The following is a 15976-nucleotide window of genomic DNA, read 5'->3' on the forward strand; positions in this document are numbered from 1 at the left end:
AGGTGGGAGGATCCCTTGAGCCTGGGAGGCAGAGGTTTCAGTGAGCCAAGATCATACCACTGGACTCCAGCCTGGGTGACAGAGCGAGACCCTGTCTCAAAAAAAAAAAAAAAAAAAAAGCCGGGTGCAGTGGCTCACACCTGTAATCCCAGCACTTTGGGAGGCCGAGGCAGGCGGATCACAAGGTCAGGAGATCGAGACCATCCTGACTAACACGGTGAAACCCCGTCTCTATTAAAAATACAAAAACTTAGCCAGGCGTGGTGGCGGGTACCTGTAGTCCCAGCTATTCAGGAGGCTGAGGCAGGAGAATGGTGTGAACCCAGGAGGCAGAGCTTGCAGTGAGCCAAGATCGCATCACTGCACTCCAGCCTGGGCGACAGAGTGAGACTCCGTCTCAAAAAAAAAAGAGAAAATATATTCCTGGCGAGCTGGAGAGAGCAACAGTGAAGTGGGGAGGGGGTTGAGCAGGGTTAGGGAAGTTTCTAGAGCAGGTGGCAATGATCCTTGGGAAGTGGAAGGATGTGGATGGGTGGAAGGAGATGCAAGCTGGAGAGCTCATGGCGGGAAGAGCCTGGACAACATGTGGTGGTGGAAAGGCACTGCCTGTCTTTGCTATTTGCTGTTTTGTGGATGAGGCTAGGAAGATGCTAGGAGATGAGGCTGGAGCGGCAATTCCAGGCCATGGACTTGGACTTAAGCATCTGGTGGGCGATAGGGACCCATCGACGATTCTAGAATGAAGTGTGACCATTGGGAGATTTGGGCTTGAGGCTGACCTGGGTCTGCCCCAGTCTTGGCTTCAGTTTCTCCATTGGTGCAGCAGGAAACGTTATCTAGCAGTGACTGCTGGCTTTAACCTTCAAGCTTCTGGCCAAGTGTGGTGGCTCACGCCTGTAATCCCAGCACTTTGGGAGGCTGAGACGGGAGGATTGCTTGAGTCCAGGAGTTCGAGACCAACCTTGGCAACATAGTAAGGCCCTGTCTCTACTAAAAATAAAAAAAATTAGCCGGGCCTGGTGTCACATGCCTGTGGTCCCAGCTACTTGGGAGGCTGGGGTGGGAGGATCTCTTGAGCCCAGGAATTTGAGGCTGCAGTGAGCCATGATTGTGCCGCTGCACTCCAGCTGGGGAGACAGAGCGAGAGCCTGTCTCAAACATAGAAAAATATATGTAACATTCAAGCTTCCAGGTACCTGGGAGGGTGAACCCAGCAGGTCGGAGGAGGGCACAGGAAACTACCATTTATGGAAAACCGGCCAAATGCTGCCAGAGGGATGGCTTCACTGATGTGTGTTGGGACTTAAATGGCATCAGATCCCTCCACAAGCCTTCTCTTCCAGTGTTATTACAAGACCTGATTTGGTGCTAAAATGTCCCTAGTTCCCTCAGACCCCAGCTGATTACCTCTTTTTTTTTTCTGAGACAGAGTCTAGCTCTGTTAGCCAGGCTGGAGTGCAGTGGCAGGATCTCGGCTCACTGCAACCTCTGGCTCACTGCAACCTCTGTCTCCCTGCTTCAAGCGATTCTCCTGCCTCAGCCTCCCGAGTACTTGGGACTACAGGCGCCTGCCACCACGTCTGGCTAATTTTTGTATTTTTAGTAGAGATGGGGTTTCACCATGTTGGCCAGTCTGGTCTCGAACTCCTGACCTCAGATAATCTGCCTGCCTCGGCTTCTCAAAGTGCTGGGACTACAGGTGTGAGCCACCGCGTCCGGCCTGATTACCATTTTTAAAGGACAGCTTAGTAGTGTTCAGGCATGATGCCCTTCCCAGGTGACAGAATCTGGCTGGCATTAAGATATAGTTGTTGCCTCATTTTTTCCTACTCCTTTCATGTGGCAGAGGGTCCTAATTTTCCATTGAGATTGGCAGAAGAAGTTGCCCTTTTACATAAATGTCTTTGGGGAAGAAACATAGGCAAATTTAAAACAAATGCTAACTATTAATAACTAATGTCACGAATTAGCAAAAGCTAGAGTGGCCTTTGGGGTTTGGGGAGCATTGACATGGATTATCTTGCTGCTTGTATCATCCCCATGTAAGAGGCGGATGTCTCCCAGGCTGTAGTGTAGTGACATGATTTTGGCTCATTGCAACCTCCGCCTCCCCCGTTCAAGTGATTCTCCTGCCTCAGCCTCCTCAGTAGCTGGGATTACAGGCACCTGCCACTGTGCTTGGCTAATTTGCATTTTTAGTAAAGACAGGGTTTCACCATGTTGGCCAGGCTGGTCTCGAACCCAAGACCTCAAGTGATCTGCCTGCCTCAGCTTCCCAAAGTGCTGGGATTACAGGCGTGAGCCACTGCGCCTAACCTCCCTGCCCCATCTTAATGAGGAGCTGCTAAAAGCTCAGCGAGGGGCAGTGACTTGCCTGGGTCACACAGTGCAGCCCTGGCCTCCCCGACCATGACAACCCCAGAAATTGGAGTAAAGAGATTTTGTGCAAGGCATTCTCAGGCACCAGGGTAGAAATGTTCAGTTCCCACTGGCACTAGCAGGTAACAGCAGAATCATTTGTTCGTTTATTCAACAAACTCAAATGCCCTTTCTATCTCTCATTCTGCACTAGGCTTTGCTGGGTCCTAGGAGAGAACTCAAACCTGGACCCTACTTTGGGTTCTCATAGAGGGAACTTCCTTGTTGACAAGAACAGAAAACACAATTACAGTGACTTAAGCAACGGGGACTGTATTGGCTTATAAGATCAAATGATTATGGGGGAATGTGGCTTTCAGGGTTGGTTTGATCCAGCAACTCGATTTAACACACTTTTTTTTGTAGCTATTGTAAATGGGATCACTTTCTTGATTTCTTTTCAGCTATTGTATTAATGGTGTATAGAAACACTACTGATTTTCATATGTTGATATTTGTATTTTGCAACTTAACTGAATTTGTTTATCAGTTCTAGGAGTTTTGTGGTGGCGTGTTTAGGCCTTCCTATACATAAGTTCATGTTGCAAAGAGAGACAATTTGACTTCTTTTCATGCATATATATATATATATATATACACACACTTCCCCCCCCCCCCCCCCCCCCGCCACGAGACAGAGTCTTACTCTGTCACCCAGAGCTGGAGTGCAATGGCGCGATCTCGGCTCACTGCAACCTCTGCCTCCCGCGTTCAAGCAATTCTCCTGCCTCGGCCTCCCAAGTAGCTGGGATTACAAGGGTGCGCCACCATGCCTGGCTAATTTTTGTATTTTTAGTAGAGACAGGTTTCACCATGTTGGCCAGGCTGATCTCAAACTCCTGACCTCATGATCCGCCTGCCTCAGCCTCCCAAGGTGTTAGGATTACAGGCGTGACCTACTCCAATTTATTTTTATTTTTATTACATTCATTCATTCATTCATTCATTCATTCATTCATTCATTTTGAGACAGTCTTGCTCTGATACCCAGGCTGGAGTGCAGTGGCAGGATCTCAGCTCACTGCAGCCTCTGCCTCCTGGGCTCAAGCAATCCTCCTGCCTCAGTCTCCCAAGTAGCTGGGATTACAGGCACGCACCACCACGCCCGGCTAATTTTTGTATTTTTAGTAGAGACGGGGTTTTGCCATGTTGGCCAGGCTGGTCTCGAACTCCTGACCTCAAGTGAACCACCCTCCTGGGCTTCTCAAAGTGCTGAGATTAAGGCGTGAGCCACCGCGCCCAGCTCAACACACTTTTTTTTTTTTTTTTTTTTAAATACAAAAGCCCTCTGGGTCAGCTTCTTTCTAAGGTTCGCGGTTTCCATTTGACTTCCAGTATCCCCTGTAGCCACATAATTCCTCATTTATGGAAAGACACAAAGAGAAAAGGGGAGGAGACTGAGACAGAAACAGGCAGAGAGACTGCGAAAAACAGAGAGAAAGACAGAGACACAAAGACAGAAGGAGACAAAGACATGGAACAAATGCGATTCCTCCCCAGCAACTATGGGACAAAAAGAAAATCCCAGGCTTCTCTCTGATTGGACAAATTTAAGGTCCATAGACAATCCCTATGGCCCAGGGGAAATGCAGCAAGCTGATTCGCTCAGGCCTGAACGAGTCCCTACAGCCAAGGGGATGGACTTCTGCTCCTTGGCCATGCCCCCGTTGCTAAGCAACTATGATGTCCTCTCCATCCTTTCTCAGTCTCTACTCCCATCCCCTGCAGGGTGAGAAAAATCATGGCTTTGAGGTCCTGTACCACAGCGTGAAGCAGGGGCCCATCTCCACCAAGGAGCTGGCGGACTTCATCCGGGAGAGGTGAGGTCCCCAAGCCCCATCCACCAGAGGCCACGCCCACCATACTGTAGTCACGCCCACCTCATGGCTACTCCCTGCATTGTCAGGGGCTAGAACCCTGGGGATTCCAGGAACCAGAGGGGCTCGAAAATCCTGGAAATGACGGATTCTCAACCCGGTCAGGCCCATATCTCCTTTTAAACAACAATCATCTGATTTCGAAAGCTCCCCTCCTCAAAAGAGGATGATATAACCTACTCACGGTGGGAATTTTTTTTTTGGAGACAAGATCTCGCTTTGTTGCCCAGGCTAGAGTGCAGTGACCCAATCATAGCTCACTGCAGCCTCGAACTCCTGAGTTCAAGGGATCCTCCTACCTCAGCTCCCGAGTAGCTGGGACTATAGGCATGTACCACCACAGCTGACGTTTTTTTTTTTTTTTTAAACAGAGTTTCGCTTTTGTTGCCCAGGCTGGAGTGCAATGGCGCAGTCTCGGCTCACTGTAACCTCTGCCTCCCAGGTTCCAGCGATTCTCCTGCCTCAGCCTCCCAAGTAGCTGAGACTACAGGTGCCTGCCACCACGTCTGGCTAATTTTTATATTTTTAGTAGAGACGAGGTTTCACTATGTTGGCCAGGCGGGTCTCAAACTCCTGACTTCAGGTGATCCGCCCGCCTCAGCCTCCAAAAGTGCTGGAATTACAGGTGTAAGCCAATGCACCCTGCCTTTTTTTTTTGGAGATAGAGGACAGAGTCTCACTTTGTTGCCCAGGGTGATCTGATCATACCTCACTGCAGCCTCGACCTACCGGGCCCAAGCGATCCTCCCACCTCAGAATCCTGAGTAGCTGGGAATACAGGCGTGCACCACCACACCTATCTAAGTTTAAAAAAATTTTTTTTTGTAGAGAAGGAGTCTCATTATATTGCCCAGGGTGGTCTTGAACCCCTGGGTTCCAGTGATCCTCCTGCCTGGCCTCCCAAAGTGCTGGGATTACAGGCATAAGTCACCATGCGTGGCCTACTACTGTTGTTAATAAAATACATTACATAAGAAAAAATCTTCTATGAATTTTCAAAACATCCCTCAGAGGGTTGTGTCATTTGCCCCATCATGGAAAGCCACTGCTAAGGTGTTTCAGATGGGGAAACTGAGGCCCAGAGGAGTAGTGCCTCTCTCAACGGTGTCTGAAGGCTTCTTCATCTTTTTTTTTTTTTTTTTGAGATGGAGTCTTGCTCTGTCACCCAGGCTGGAGTGCAGTGGCACGATCTCAGCTCACCGCAACCTCCACCTCGTAGGTTCAAGCGATTTTCCTGCCTCAACTTCCCATGTAGCTGGGAATTACAGGCATGCACCACCACGCCTGGCTAATTTTTGTATTTTTAGTAGAGACAGGGTTTCACCAAGTTGGCCAGGCTGGTCTTGAACTCCTGACCTCAGGTGATCCGTCCGCCTCGGCCTCCCAGAGTGCTGGGATTACAGGCATGAGCCACTGCGCCCAGGCAGTTTCTCCATCTTTACCTCATTCTCCTCCCCAGGGCCACCATCGAGGAGACCTACTCGAAGGCGATGGCAAAACTCTCCAAGCTGGCCAGCAACGGGACCCCCATGGGGTGAGTGGGGTAGGGGTCACCAACATGGGGACATTGGGAGCCTCCTCCTTGGTGGACATCGCTTCACACTCAGGGCATGTAGAATAGAGTGTCATCCACCTCGATTATGGGGCTAATTGGATAGAGGGACGTATATCATTCATTCACACACTAGCTCATTCATTCATTCCACAAATATTTATTGAGTGCCTTCTGTGTGCCAAGCACCAGCAGCAACCCAGACAGATAAAACCCCAGCCACCTTCATGCAATGTACATCTGGGTTGCGTGACAAGAGAGATGTTAAATACAAACAAAAACATTTTTTTTCTGAGGCGAAAAGTGCTGGGAAGGGGGCCAGGTGCGGTGGCTCATGCCTGTACTCCCAGCACTTTGGGAGGCTGAAGTGGGCGGATCACCGGAGGTCAGGAGTTCGAGACCAGCCTGGGCAACATGGTGAAAGCCCGTCTCTACTAAAAATACAAAATTAGTCGAGTGTGGTGGTGGGTGCCTGTAATCCCAGCTACTCAGGAGGCTGAGTCAGGAGAATTGCTTGAACCCGGGAGGCAGAGGTTGCAGTGAGCTGAGATCGTGCCACTGCACTCCAGCCTGGGCAATAAGAGCGAAAACTCCGTTTCGAAAAAAAAAAAAGTGCTGGGAAGGGAATGAGATAGGAGTGTGAGAGATCTGGCACTTTCTCTGGGGTGGGCCCGACCTCCCTGAGCTGAGACCTTAATAGAAAGGGGCTGGCCATGGGGATGTCTGAGGGACAGAGACCCGGGCAAGTGGCTCAGCCAGTGCAAAGGCCCTGAGTTGACAGGCGTGGCATGTTTAAGGAAGAGTGAGGAGGCTGGCGTGGCTGCAGGGCTTGGGGAACGTGGAAAGGAAGTAGGAGAGGAGATGGCAGGGCGAGGCCTCAGGGGCCTGACACACAAACGACTCTACATGAACCTTATGCCTGGGTGCGGTGGCTCAAGCCTTTAATCCCAGCATTTTGGGAAGCTGAGGTGGGAGGATCACTTGAGGCCAAAAGTTCAAGACCAGCCTGGGCAACAAGGAGAAACCCCTGTCTCTACTAAAAATGCAAAAATTAGCCGGGCATGGTGGCATGTGCCTGCAGTCCCAGCTACTTAGGAGGCTGAGGCAGGAGGATGGCTTGAACCCAGGAGATGGAGGCTGCAGGGAGCCATGATTGTACCACTGCACTTCAGCCTGGGTGACAGAGCCAGACCCTGCCTCAAAAAAAAAAAAAAACAAAAATAAAAACAAAACACATAATGTGGTCCCCTGATGGCATTTGCAATTTTCTTTGTGGCTGCTATGAGGCAAAAGTTCTGTGGGGAGGGCAGAAGTGGAGGCAGCAGGAGGAGAAGGTGGGGGGAGGTTGGACGGGGCTTCTGCTGAGTGGGGCAGGCCAAATTGACTTGATTGGGGCATGTGGTGTCTTAGACACTCTTTTTTTTTTTTTTTTTTTTTTGAGATGGAGTCTCGCTGTATCACCCAGGCTGGAGTGCAGTGGTGCGATCTCGGCTCACTGCAAGCTCCGCCTCCCCGGTTCAAGCGATTCTTCTGCCACACCCAGCTAATTTTTGTATTTTAAGTACAGACGGGGGTTTCACCATGTTGCTCAGGCTGGTCTGGAACTCCTGACCTCAAGTGACCTGCTCGACTTGGCCTCCCAAAGTGCTGGGATTACCAGGGCCTGGGTTTAAATTCCAGCTCTAATGTTGATTTGTTGAGGGGCCTTGGGAAGAGCTATAGAGCGCCCTATGCCTCAGTTTCCCCATCTGTCACAAGCCCGCCTCTTACAGCTGCCATGGAGATTAAATGAATTAGTATTCATTCATGTTTAGCAGGGCTCAGCGTACAGCACATACCTGAGCCAGTGCCAGCGCTGTCCCGGGGTGGGGTGAGCCTGAGGAACCCTGGGTGTGACCTTGCCTGCCCTCAGGACCTTCGCCCCGCTTTGGGAGGTCTTCCGCGTCTCCTCGGACAAGCTGGCGCTGTGCCACCTGGAACTGACACGGAAGTTACAGGATCTCATCAAGGACGTTCTACGCTACGGCGAAGAACAGCTCAAGACCCACAAGAAGGTGTGTGTCATGGGCGCCGCCCAGCGGCTGGGTGGGTGTGAAACACCAGCAGCTCACAGGACCCCAGATCTTCTGGGGCCTTATAACCTGCGGGTATCCACTTCCGAGAATTCCATTAATTCCACAACGTCAAGCCCAGGGTCTTACGGACCTGAGCATTGTTGAATTTCAAACTTGCAAAATTCCAGACCAGGAGTTAGCACACTGTGGCCCACGGGCCAAATCCTGCCCACCCCCCACCAGTGTTTGTACAGCTAAGAAGGGTTTTTGTTTTTTTTTTTGCTTGTTTGTTTTTAAGAGACAGGGTCTCACTCTGTCACCCACGTGCAGTGGCGTGATCAGAGCTCCCTGCAGCCTCAAACACTTGGGCTCAAGCGAACTTCCTGCCTCAGCCCCCACAGAATAGCTGGGGCTACAGGTGCACACCACCATGCCTGGCTAATTTTTAAAAAATGTTTGGGCCTGGCGTAGTGACTCATGCCTATAATCCCAGCACTTTGGGAGGCTGAGCGGGAGGATGGCTGGAGCCCAGGATCCTCCAGGAGTTTGAGACCAGCCTGGGCAACATAGGGAGACTCCATCTTTACCAAAAAAAAAAAAAAAAACACACACCCAAAACTACTCAGGCATGGTGGCACATGCCGGTAGTCCCGGCTACTCAAGAGGCTGAGGTGGGAGGATCACTTGAGCATGGGAGGTCGAGGCTGCAGTGAGCCATGATCATGCCACTGCACTCCAGCCTAGGCAACAGAGAAAGACTCTGTCTCAAAAAAAATAAATAAATAGAGAGAGAGAGATGGGTTATCACTGGTTTTTACATTATTAAAGGGTTAGAAAAAAATCTAAAGAAAAATAAAATTTCACCACATGTGAAAATTGTATGACAGTCACATATCAGTGCCAGTAAATAAAGTTTTATTGGCACACAGCCATGCCCATTGATGTGCCTGTCATCTGTGGCTGTTTGGCACTGCAGCTACAGAGTCAAATGTTTGTATCAAGCCAAACACATTTACTATCTGTCCCTTTACAGAAAATATTTGCCAACAGCTGTTCTAAAGCATTGGAAGATACAGATATTCATATTTACTATTTTTACACTCTTATAAACCTAGAATCTTGGAAGAACCGTCTTAGACTCTTAGAATTCCACAATATCCAAAGCTTAGAATTGTAGAATCATAGATGCATTGCCTTTACAGAGTTCCAAAATCTGCATGTTTTTAACTCTTGTTTAAAAAGGGAGTTGGTAATACTTTGTTTTTGTTTTGTTTTGTTTTGTTTTGTTTTGTTTTGTTTTGTTGAGATGGAGACTTGCTCTGTTGCCCAGGCTGGAGTGCAGTGTGCACGATCTCAGCTCACTGCAACCTCCATCTCCTGGGTTCAAGCAATTCTCCTGCCTCAGCCTCCCAGGTAATTGGGATTACAGGCGTGCTGGTGCACGCCTGGCTAATTTTTTGTATTTTTAGTAGAGACAGTGTTTCACCATGTTGGCCAGGCTGGTCTTGAACTCCTGACCTCAGGTGATCTGCCCACTTCAGCCTTCCAAAGTGTTGGGATTACAGGTGTGAGCCACCGCGCCTGGCTTTGCTAATTTTTAAATTTTTTGTATAGAAGGGATCTTGCTAGCCAGGAGCAATGGCTCATGCCTGTAATCCCAGCACTTTGGGAAGTTGAGGCGGGCGTATCACTTGAAGTCAGGAGTTCCAGACCAGCCTGGCCAACATGGTGAAACCCTGTCTATACTAAAAATACAAAATTAGCTAGACATGGTGGCACACACACCTGTAATCCCAGCTACTCAGGGGGCTGAGACAGGAGAATGGCCTGAGCCTGGGAGGTAGAGGTTGCAGTGAGTTGAGATTGTGACACAGCACTCCAGCCTGGGCAACAGAGTGAGACTCTGTCTCAAAAACAAAACAAAACAAAACAAAACAACAAAAAGAGAGAGAGAGAGAGAAGGGGTCCTGCTGTGTTGCCCAGGCTGGTCAAACATCTGACATATCTGCCTCAGCCTTCCAAAATGTTGGGATTACAGGCATGGGTCATTGTGCCTGGCCAGGAGTGAATTTTTAAGTGGTAAAAGCAGGCCAGGTGTGGTGTGCACACCTGTAGTCCCAGCTACTTGGGAGGCTGAGCTGAGGTGTGAGAATTGCTTGAGCCTAAGAGTTAGAGACCAGTTTGGGCAACATAGTGAGACCCCATCTCTTAAAAAACAACAAAAAAAGGCTGGGCACAGTGGCTTATGTCTGTAATCCCAGCACTTTGGGAGGCCGAGGCGGGCAGATCACTTGAAGTCAGGAGTTCAAGACCAGCCTGGCCAAAATGGTGAAACCCTATCTCTACTAAAAATACAAAATTAGCCGGGCATGGTGGCGCATGCTTGTAATCCCAGCTACTTGGGAGGCTGAGGCAGGAGAGTTGCTTGAACCCAGGAGGCGGAGGTTGCAGGGAGCTGAGATTGTGCCACTGCACTCCAGCCTGGGTGAAAGAGCAAGACTCCGTCTAAAAAAAAACACACACACACACACACACATACACGCACACACAAAACGGTGAATTAAGCAACACAGTCTACCACTGTTTGTCATAAAACATGGGTTAGAACAAACATCTTTATCCATATGCGGATTATTTCTAGAGAAGTATCACAGTAATAATTGGGGACTTATAGGCTGGAGGGCCCATATATGGGAGGCTTTTTCCTGGCTTACCCCTTACAACTTTCTGAAATATGAACCATGTGTAAATAGTACTTTTTTTAAAAGTTAAAAATGTTTTGAAATAAAAAATGTACAGGCCGGACATGGTGGCTCACATCTGTAATCCCAACACTTTGGGAGGCTGAGGCAGGTGGATTGCTTGAGTCTAGGAGTTCGAGACCAGCCTGGGCAACATAGCAAGACCCCATTGCTGTTAAAAACACACACGCAGGCCGGGCGTAGTGGCCCATGCCTGTAATCCCAGCACTTTGGGAGGCCAAGGTGGGCAGATCACCTGAGGTCAGGAGTTAGAGACCAGCCTGGCCAACTTGGTGAAACTCCGTCTCTACTAAAAATACAAAAAATTATCCAGGTGTGATGGTGGGCACCTGTAATCTCAGCTACTTGGGAGGCTGAGGCAGGAGAATTGCTTGAACCCGGGAAGCAGAGATTGCAGTGAGCCGAGATTGTACCACTGCACTCCAGCCTGGACAACAAGAGTGAAACTCTGTCTAAAAAAAACCAAAACAAAACACACACACACACACACACACACACAGAAAAAGACTGTGGAGCTGACATCACATGGAGTGTTTGGGAGGTCAGGAATTTCACAGTCTACCCATGAAATCCCCTCCTACCCCGCAGTGCAAGGAGGAAGTGATGGGCACCTTGGATGCTGTGCAGGTACTCTCGGGCGTCAGCCAGCTCCTACCCAAGTCCCGCGAGAACTACCTGAACCGTTGCATGGACCAGGAGCGGCTGCGGAGGGAGAGTACCAGCCAGAAGGAGATGGACAAGGTGGGCTCACAGCGGGGGGTTCTGAGGAATTTGCTGCAGGGCAGAGGGGCTGCCTGATCAGAGAGTGGAAACACGTCCCAGAGCGACGGTCCTGGAACCTGTGGGTGATCGCACCCTAGGTACCCGGAGGAGTTCACCTGCCAGGTGATGGGACCTGGGGGAAGCCCCCTGAGTGTCCCCCTCCCATCCCTGTTTCCTCCCTGTGCTTTGTAGGCAGAGACTAAAACCAAGAAGGCGGCAGAGAGCCTGCGGCGCTCAGTGGAAAAATACAACTCAGCCCGAGCTGACTTTGAGCAGAAGATGCTGGACTCAGCCCTGGTAAGAACCAGGCATCTGTACCTTTAAGACCCACACATGCCTTTGCCCTGGAGGTTATGGACCGCAGAAATCCCAGGAAGGGTGCAGTGGCTCACAACTGTCATCCCAGCACTTTGGGAGGCCGAGGCGGGAGGATCACCTGAGCTCAGGAGTTTGAGACCAGCCTGGCCAACATGGCAAAACCCTGTCTCTACTAAAAATACAAAATTAGCCGGGCGTAGTGGCAGGTGCCTGTAATCCCAGCTACTCAGGAAGCTGAGGCGGGAGAATCACTTGAACCGGAAGGCAGAGGTTGCAGTGAGCCAAGATCGAGCCATTGTACTACAGGTTAGGTGATAGAGTGGAACCCTGTCTTGAAAAAATAAAATAAACAAATAAAAGCAGATTGGAAACTCAGGATTAGGAATCAGAACTTTTTTCAAGTTACAAGTGATAGAAACCTTCATTCAAACCGACAGGTGTATACAAAAAAAAGAAAACGGCTGGGCGCGGTGACTCACACCTGTAATCCCAGTACTTTGGGAGGCCGAGGCAGGTGGATCATGAGGTCAGGAGATCAAGACCATCCTGGCTAACATGGTGAAACCCCGTCTCTACTAAAAATACAAAAAAATTAGCCAGGCGTGGTGGTGGGCGCCTGTAGTCCCAGGTGCTTGGGAGGCTGAGGCAGGAGAATGGCGAGAACCCAGGAGGCGGAGCTTGCAGTGAGCCGAGATTGCGCCGCTGCACTCCAGCCTGGGCGACAGAGCGAGACTCCGTCTCAAAAAAAATAAAAAAATAATAAAATAAAATTTTAAAAAACTGACAAACTCAGGGAACTGAAAGGTTTTATTTTTGAGTTGTGGAGGTTTCAGTCATAGCTAAATCCATTTGCTCAAATAGTGCTGGCAGGAAATTGTGCATTTCTGCTTCTTTTTTTTTTGAGATGGGGTCTCTCTGTCACTCAGGCTGGAGTGCAGTGGCGTGATCTCGGCTCACCGCAACCTCCGCGTCCTGGGCTCAAGTGATTCTTCTGCTTCAGCATCCCTAGTAGTTGGGATTACAGGCACGCACCACCACGCCCAGCTAATTTTTGTATTTTTAGTAGAAACAGGGTTTCACCATGTTGCCCAGACTGGACTTGAACTTCTGACCTCAGATGATCCACCCGCCTTGGCCTCCCAAAGTGCTGGGATTATAGGCATGATACACCACATCTGACCACCATTTATGCTTCTTAAGTCTGTTTTCCTCTCTGGGGACATCACTCCCAGGCAGACATGCCCTTGTGTGTGTGTGTGTGTGTGCATGTGTGTGCATGCATGCACATGTGTGCATCAAACTGGGCACCAGCAACCCCCACTTACATTCCATCAGTGCATTGGCTCAGGAATGGAAATATCTTTTCCTGTAGAGTCAACAAAAGTCCTAGGGCAGACTCTCATTGGCCCTTCCCCAAATCAATCACTGAGCCAAGGGCTTAAGGTGTTCTGATTGGTCAGGCTGAGTCACATGGCCACTCCTTCTTGGCCTTGACCTTCTTTCCACCTGCCTCTCCCCTACTGCTTCAGCGCTTCCAAGCCATGGAGGAGACACACCTGAGGCACATGAAGGCGCTGCTGGGCTCCTATGCTCACTCGGTGGAGGACACGCACGTGCAGATTGGGCAGGTGAGTCGGGCAGGTGTGAGGAATGAGGCTGGGGTCACTGCTGGGCAAAGGGGCCTTGACCAGTTACACACCCCGCCCACCTGGCACAGGTGCATGAGGAATTTAAGCAGAACATCGAGAACGTCAGCGTGGAGATGCTACTCAGGAAGTTTGCAGAGAGTAAGGGCACAGGCCGGGAGAAGCCAGGTGAGTCAGGGCAGCCATTGGGGGTTGGACTTTGGGGCCACAGCTGCAGTTAATGAGCAGGACTCCAGAGGCAGGAAACTGAACCTCCCTGGGCCTTGGTTTTTTTTTTTTTTTTCTTGAGATGGAGTCCCCCGGTGTCTCCCAGGCTGGAGTGCAGTGGTGCAATCTCGGCTCACTGCAACTGCTGCCTCGGAGTTCAAGTGATTCTCCTGCCTCAGCCTCCCCGAGTAGCTGGGACTACAGGCATGTGCCACCATGCCCAGCTAATTTTTTTTTTTTTTTGTATTTTTAATAGAGACAAGGTTTCACCATGTTGGCCAGGCTGGTCTCGAACTCTTGACCTCAGGTGATCCGCCTGCCTCAGCCTCCCAAAGTGCTGGGATTACAGTCATGAGCCACTGTGCATGACCAGGCCTTGGTTTCTTCATGGGAAGAGTGGGCTGCTGACAAGTCCAGCTCTCCAGCCTGATCTTATGTGTAAATCTCTTTGAACCAGATCCCAGAGGAGCCTTGAATGCCAGGCTCAGCTGTTCAGACTTCATCCCCAGGGCCTAGGGGAGCCATTGAGGGTTGTTGAGCAAAAGAACAATTTGCGAATGCTCAGATGCAGAACTGGGGAGGAGTTAAGAGCAGAAGTTTTAAAGTGAGACCCGGGCTTGAGTCTTTTCTTCATCACTTGCTGCGTGACCTAGGACCTGTGCTTTGACTTCTCTGAGCCTCAGTTTCCTCATCTGTAAAGTGAGGATGTTAATAATGTTGTAACAGTCAGTGATTTCATGCAGGTAAAGGGCAAAGGGTGTGTCAGGCACACAGTAGGCACTCACTATATGCTGGTATACACTTGTGTCCTCAAGTCTTGTTAACCAGCAAAATCTGTTCTTTCTCCCTCCTGTCTCTCTGGCTCGGCCCTGGCTCAGGTCACCCCTTCCTACATGGGGCCCCACTCTTGCCCTTCACAGGCCCCAGATCTGTTGTGTCTTCCTGCTCACACACCTTCCATGGCTCCGCATTGTTCTTGAGAGAGCGTTCCCGCTCCTCATCCTGTCACTCAAAGCCCAGCCCACTGCACAGATGCATGGTCCATCCCCTGACCCAACCCAAGTTCCAGCCACAAATGCTGGAAGTATGTAGAGGTAGCTCATGTCACCCCCTACCGTGGCACTGCCCTGCTGGAACCAGACCAGCCCCTAGGTCCATCCCACTCCTGGTGATGTGGGGCTGGTTCTTGTCCGGGAACCTGATGGACCTTGAGTTCAGATCCAGGTGCCATTTTGTGGCCAAAAGTGTACTACCCTTTCAAGCTCAGTCTCCCCACCCTCAATTTAGTTTCTTTCTCTCTCTTTTTTTTTCTAACTTTTTTTTTATTTTTTTGAGGCAGAGTCTTACTCTGTCGCCCAGGCTGGAGTGCAGCGGTGCAGTCTTGGCTCACTGCAACCTCCGCCTCCTGGGTTCAAGCGTTTCTCCTGCCTCAGCCTCCTGAGTAGCTGGGATTACAGGCGCCTGCCACCATGTCTGGCTAACTTTTTTGTAATTTTAGCAGAGACAGGGTTTCACCATGGTGGCCAGGCTGGTCTCCAACTCCTGACCTCAGGTGATCTGCCTGCCTTGGCCTCCCAAAGTGCTGGGATTACAGGCATGGGCTACCGTGCCCAGCCCCTCAATTGAGTTTCTGTCTCCCATCTCAGGACCTCTGGACTTCGAGGCATACAGTGCGGCTGCCCTGCAGGAAGGCAAGTACGTCTGGGCCTGGATGCCCAGGCTGGACCGTGGGGGTGAGGGAGGCTGATCTGAATGTGAAAGGAGGCTCACAGTGCTCAGCTGCCCCCCAATCTATCCTCAGCGATGAAACGTTTGCGGGGATCCAAGGCCTTTCGCCTTCCGGGACTAAGCCGGCGGGAGCGGGAGCCAGAGCCACCTGCAGCTGTGTGAGGAAGCACCCCTGCCCGGTCTGGCCCAGGCTAGCCCGAGATCCCTTCCCCTGCCCAGGCTATCCCAGAAGTCCCCTCCTAGGATAGCCCAGGAGTATCCATATTCCAGGCTGGACCAGGATTCCCTCTACCCGAGCTAGACCAGGAGTACCTCTGCCCCAGGCTAGCTCAATATTACCGCTGCCCAAGCTAGTCCAGAATTCTTCCTTTTGCCAGGTTAGGCCAGGAACTGCCTGTCCCAGAGTAACCTAGCATTTTCCCTGCCCAAGCTGGCCCAGGATTGTTCTGTTTGCCAGGCTAGCCCCGACTTTCCCTGCCTTTACAAGGCAGCCCTTCAAATGAGTTCCAGGATTCCTTCCCTCCCAGGCTGTTTGAGAACACTCTCTACTCAGCTAACTTCAGATTCAACCCCCTCCCCAAGCAAGCCCCATGGTCCCACCGCCTCTAGGGCTAGCTCAGGGCAATATCACAGCCTGGGAGCTGCCCCAGCT

At 50.6% G+C, this 15976-nt stretch overlaps 1 protein-coding gene across 5 annotated transcripts in view; it reads left to right on the forward strand.

The window, feature by feature from the left end:
• The window catches only part of FCHO1 (FCH and mu domain containing endocytic adaptor 1), a 39184-nt gene that overhangs the window by 10109 nt on the left and 13099 nt on the right, over positions 1-15976 (forward strand). For all 5 annotated transcript variants that reach the window (XM_058425398.1, XM_032170109.2, XM_058425400.1 and 2 more), the window contains 9 exons: positions 4147-4238; positions 5755-5829; positions 7760-7901; positions 11252-11404; positions 11618-11722; positions 13273-13371; positions 13461-13557; positions 15243-15287; positions 15398-15482. In XM_058425398.1, coding sequence (XP_058281381.1) covers positions 4147-4238; positions 5755-5829; positions 7760-7901; positions 11252-11404; positions 11618-11722; positions 13273-13371; positions 13461-13557; positions 15243-15287; positions 15398-15482 — 893 coding nt within the window. The remainder of the gene's footprint in view (positions 1-4146; positions 4239-5754; positions 5830-7759; positions 7902-11251; positions 11405-11617; positions 11723-13272; positions 13372-13460; positions 13558-15242; positions 15288-15397; positions 15483-15976) is intronic.

Source organism: Hylobates moloch, unplaced genomic scaffold, assembly GCF_009828535.3.
Source record: "Hylobates moloch isolate HMO894 unplaced genomic scaffold, HMol_V3 SCAFFOLD_12, whole genome shotgun sequence".
Lineage (NCBI taxonomy): Eukaryota > Metazoa > Chordata > Mammalia > Primates > Hylobatidae > Hylobates > Hylobates moloch.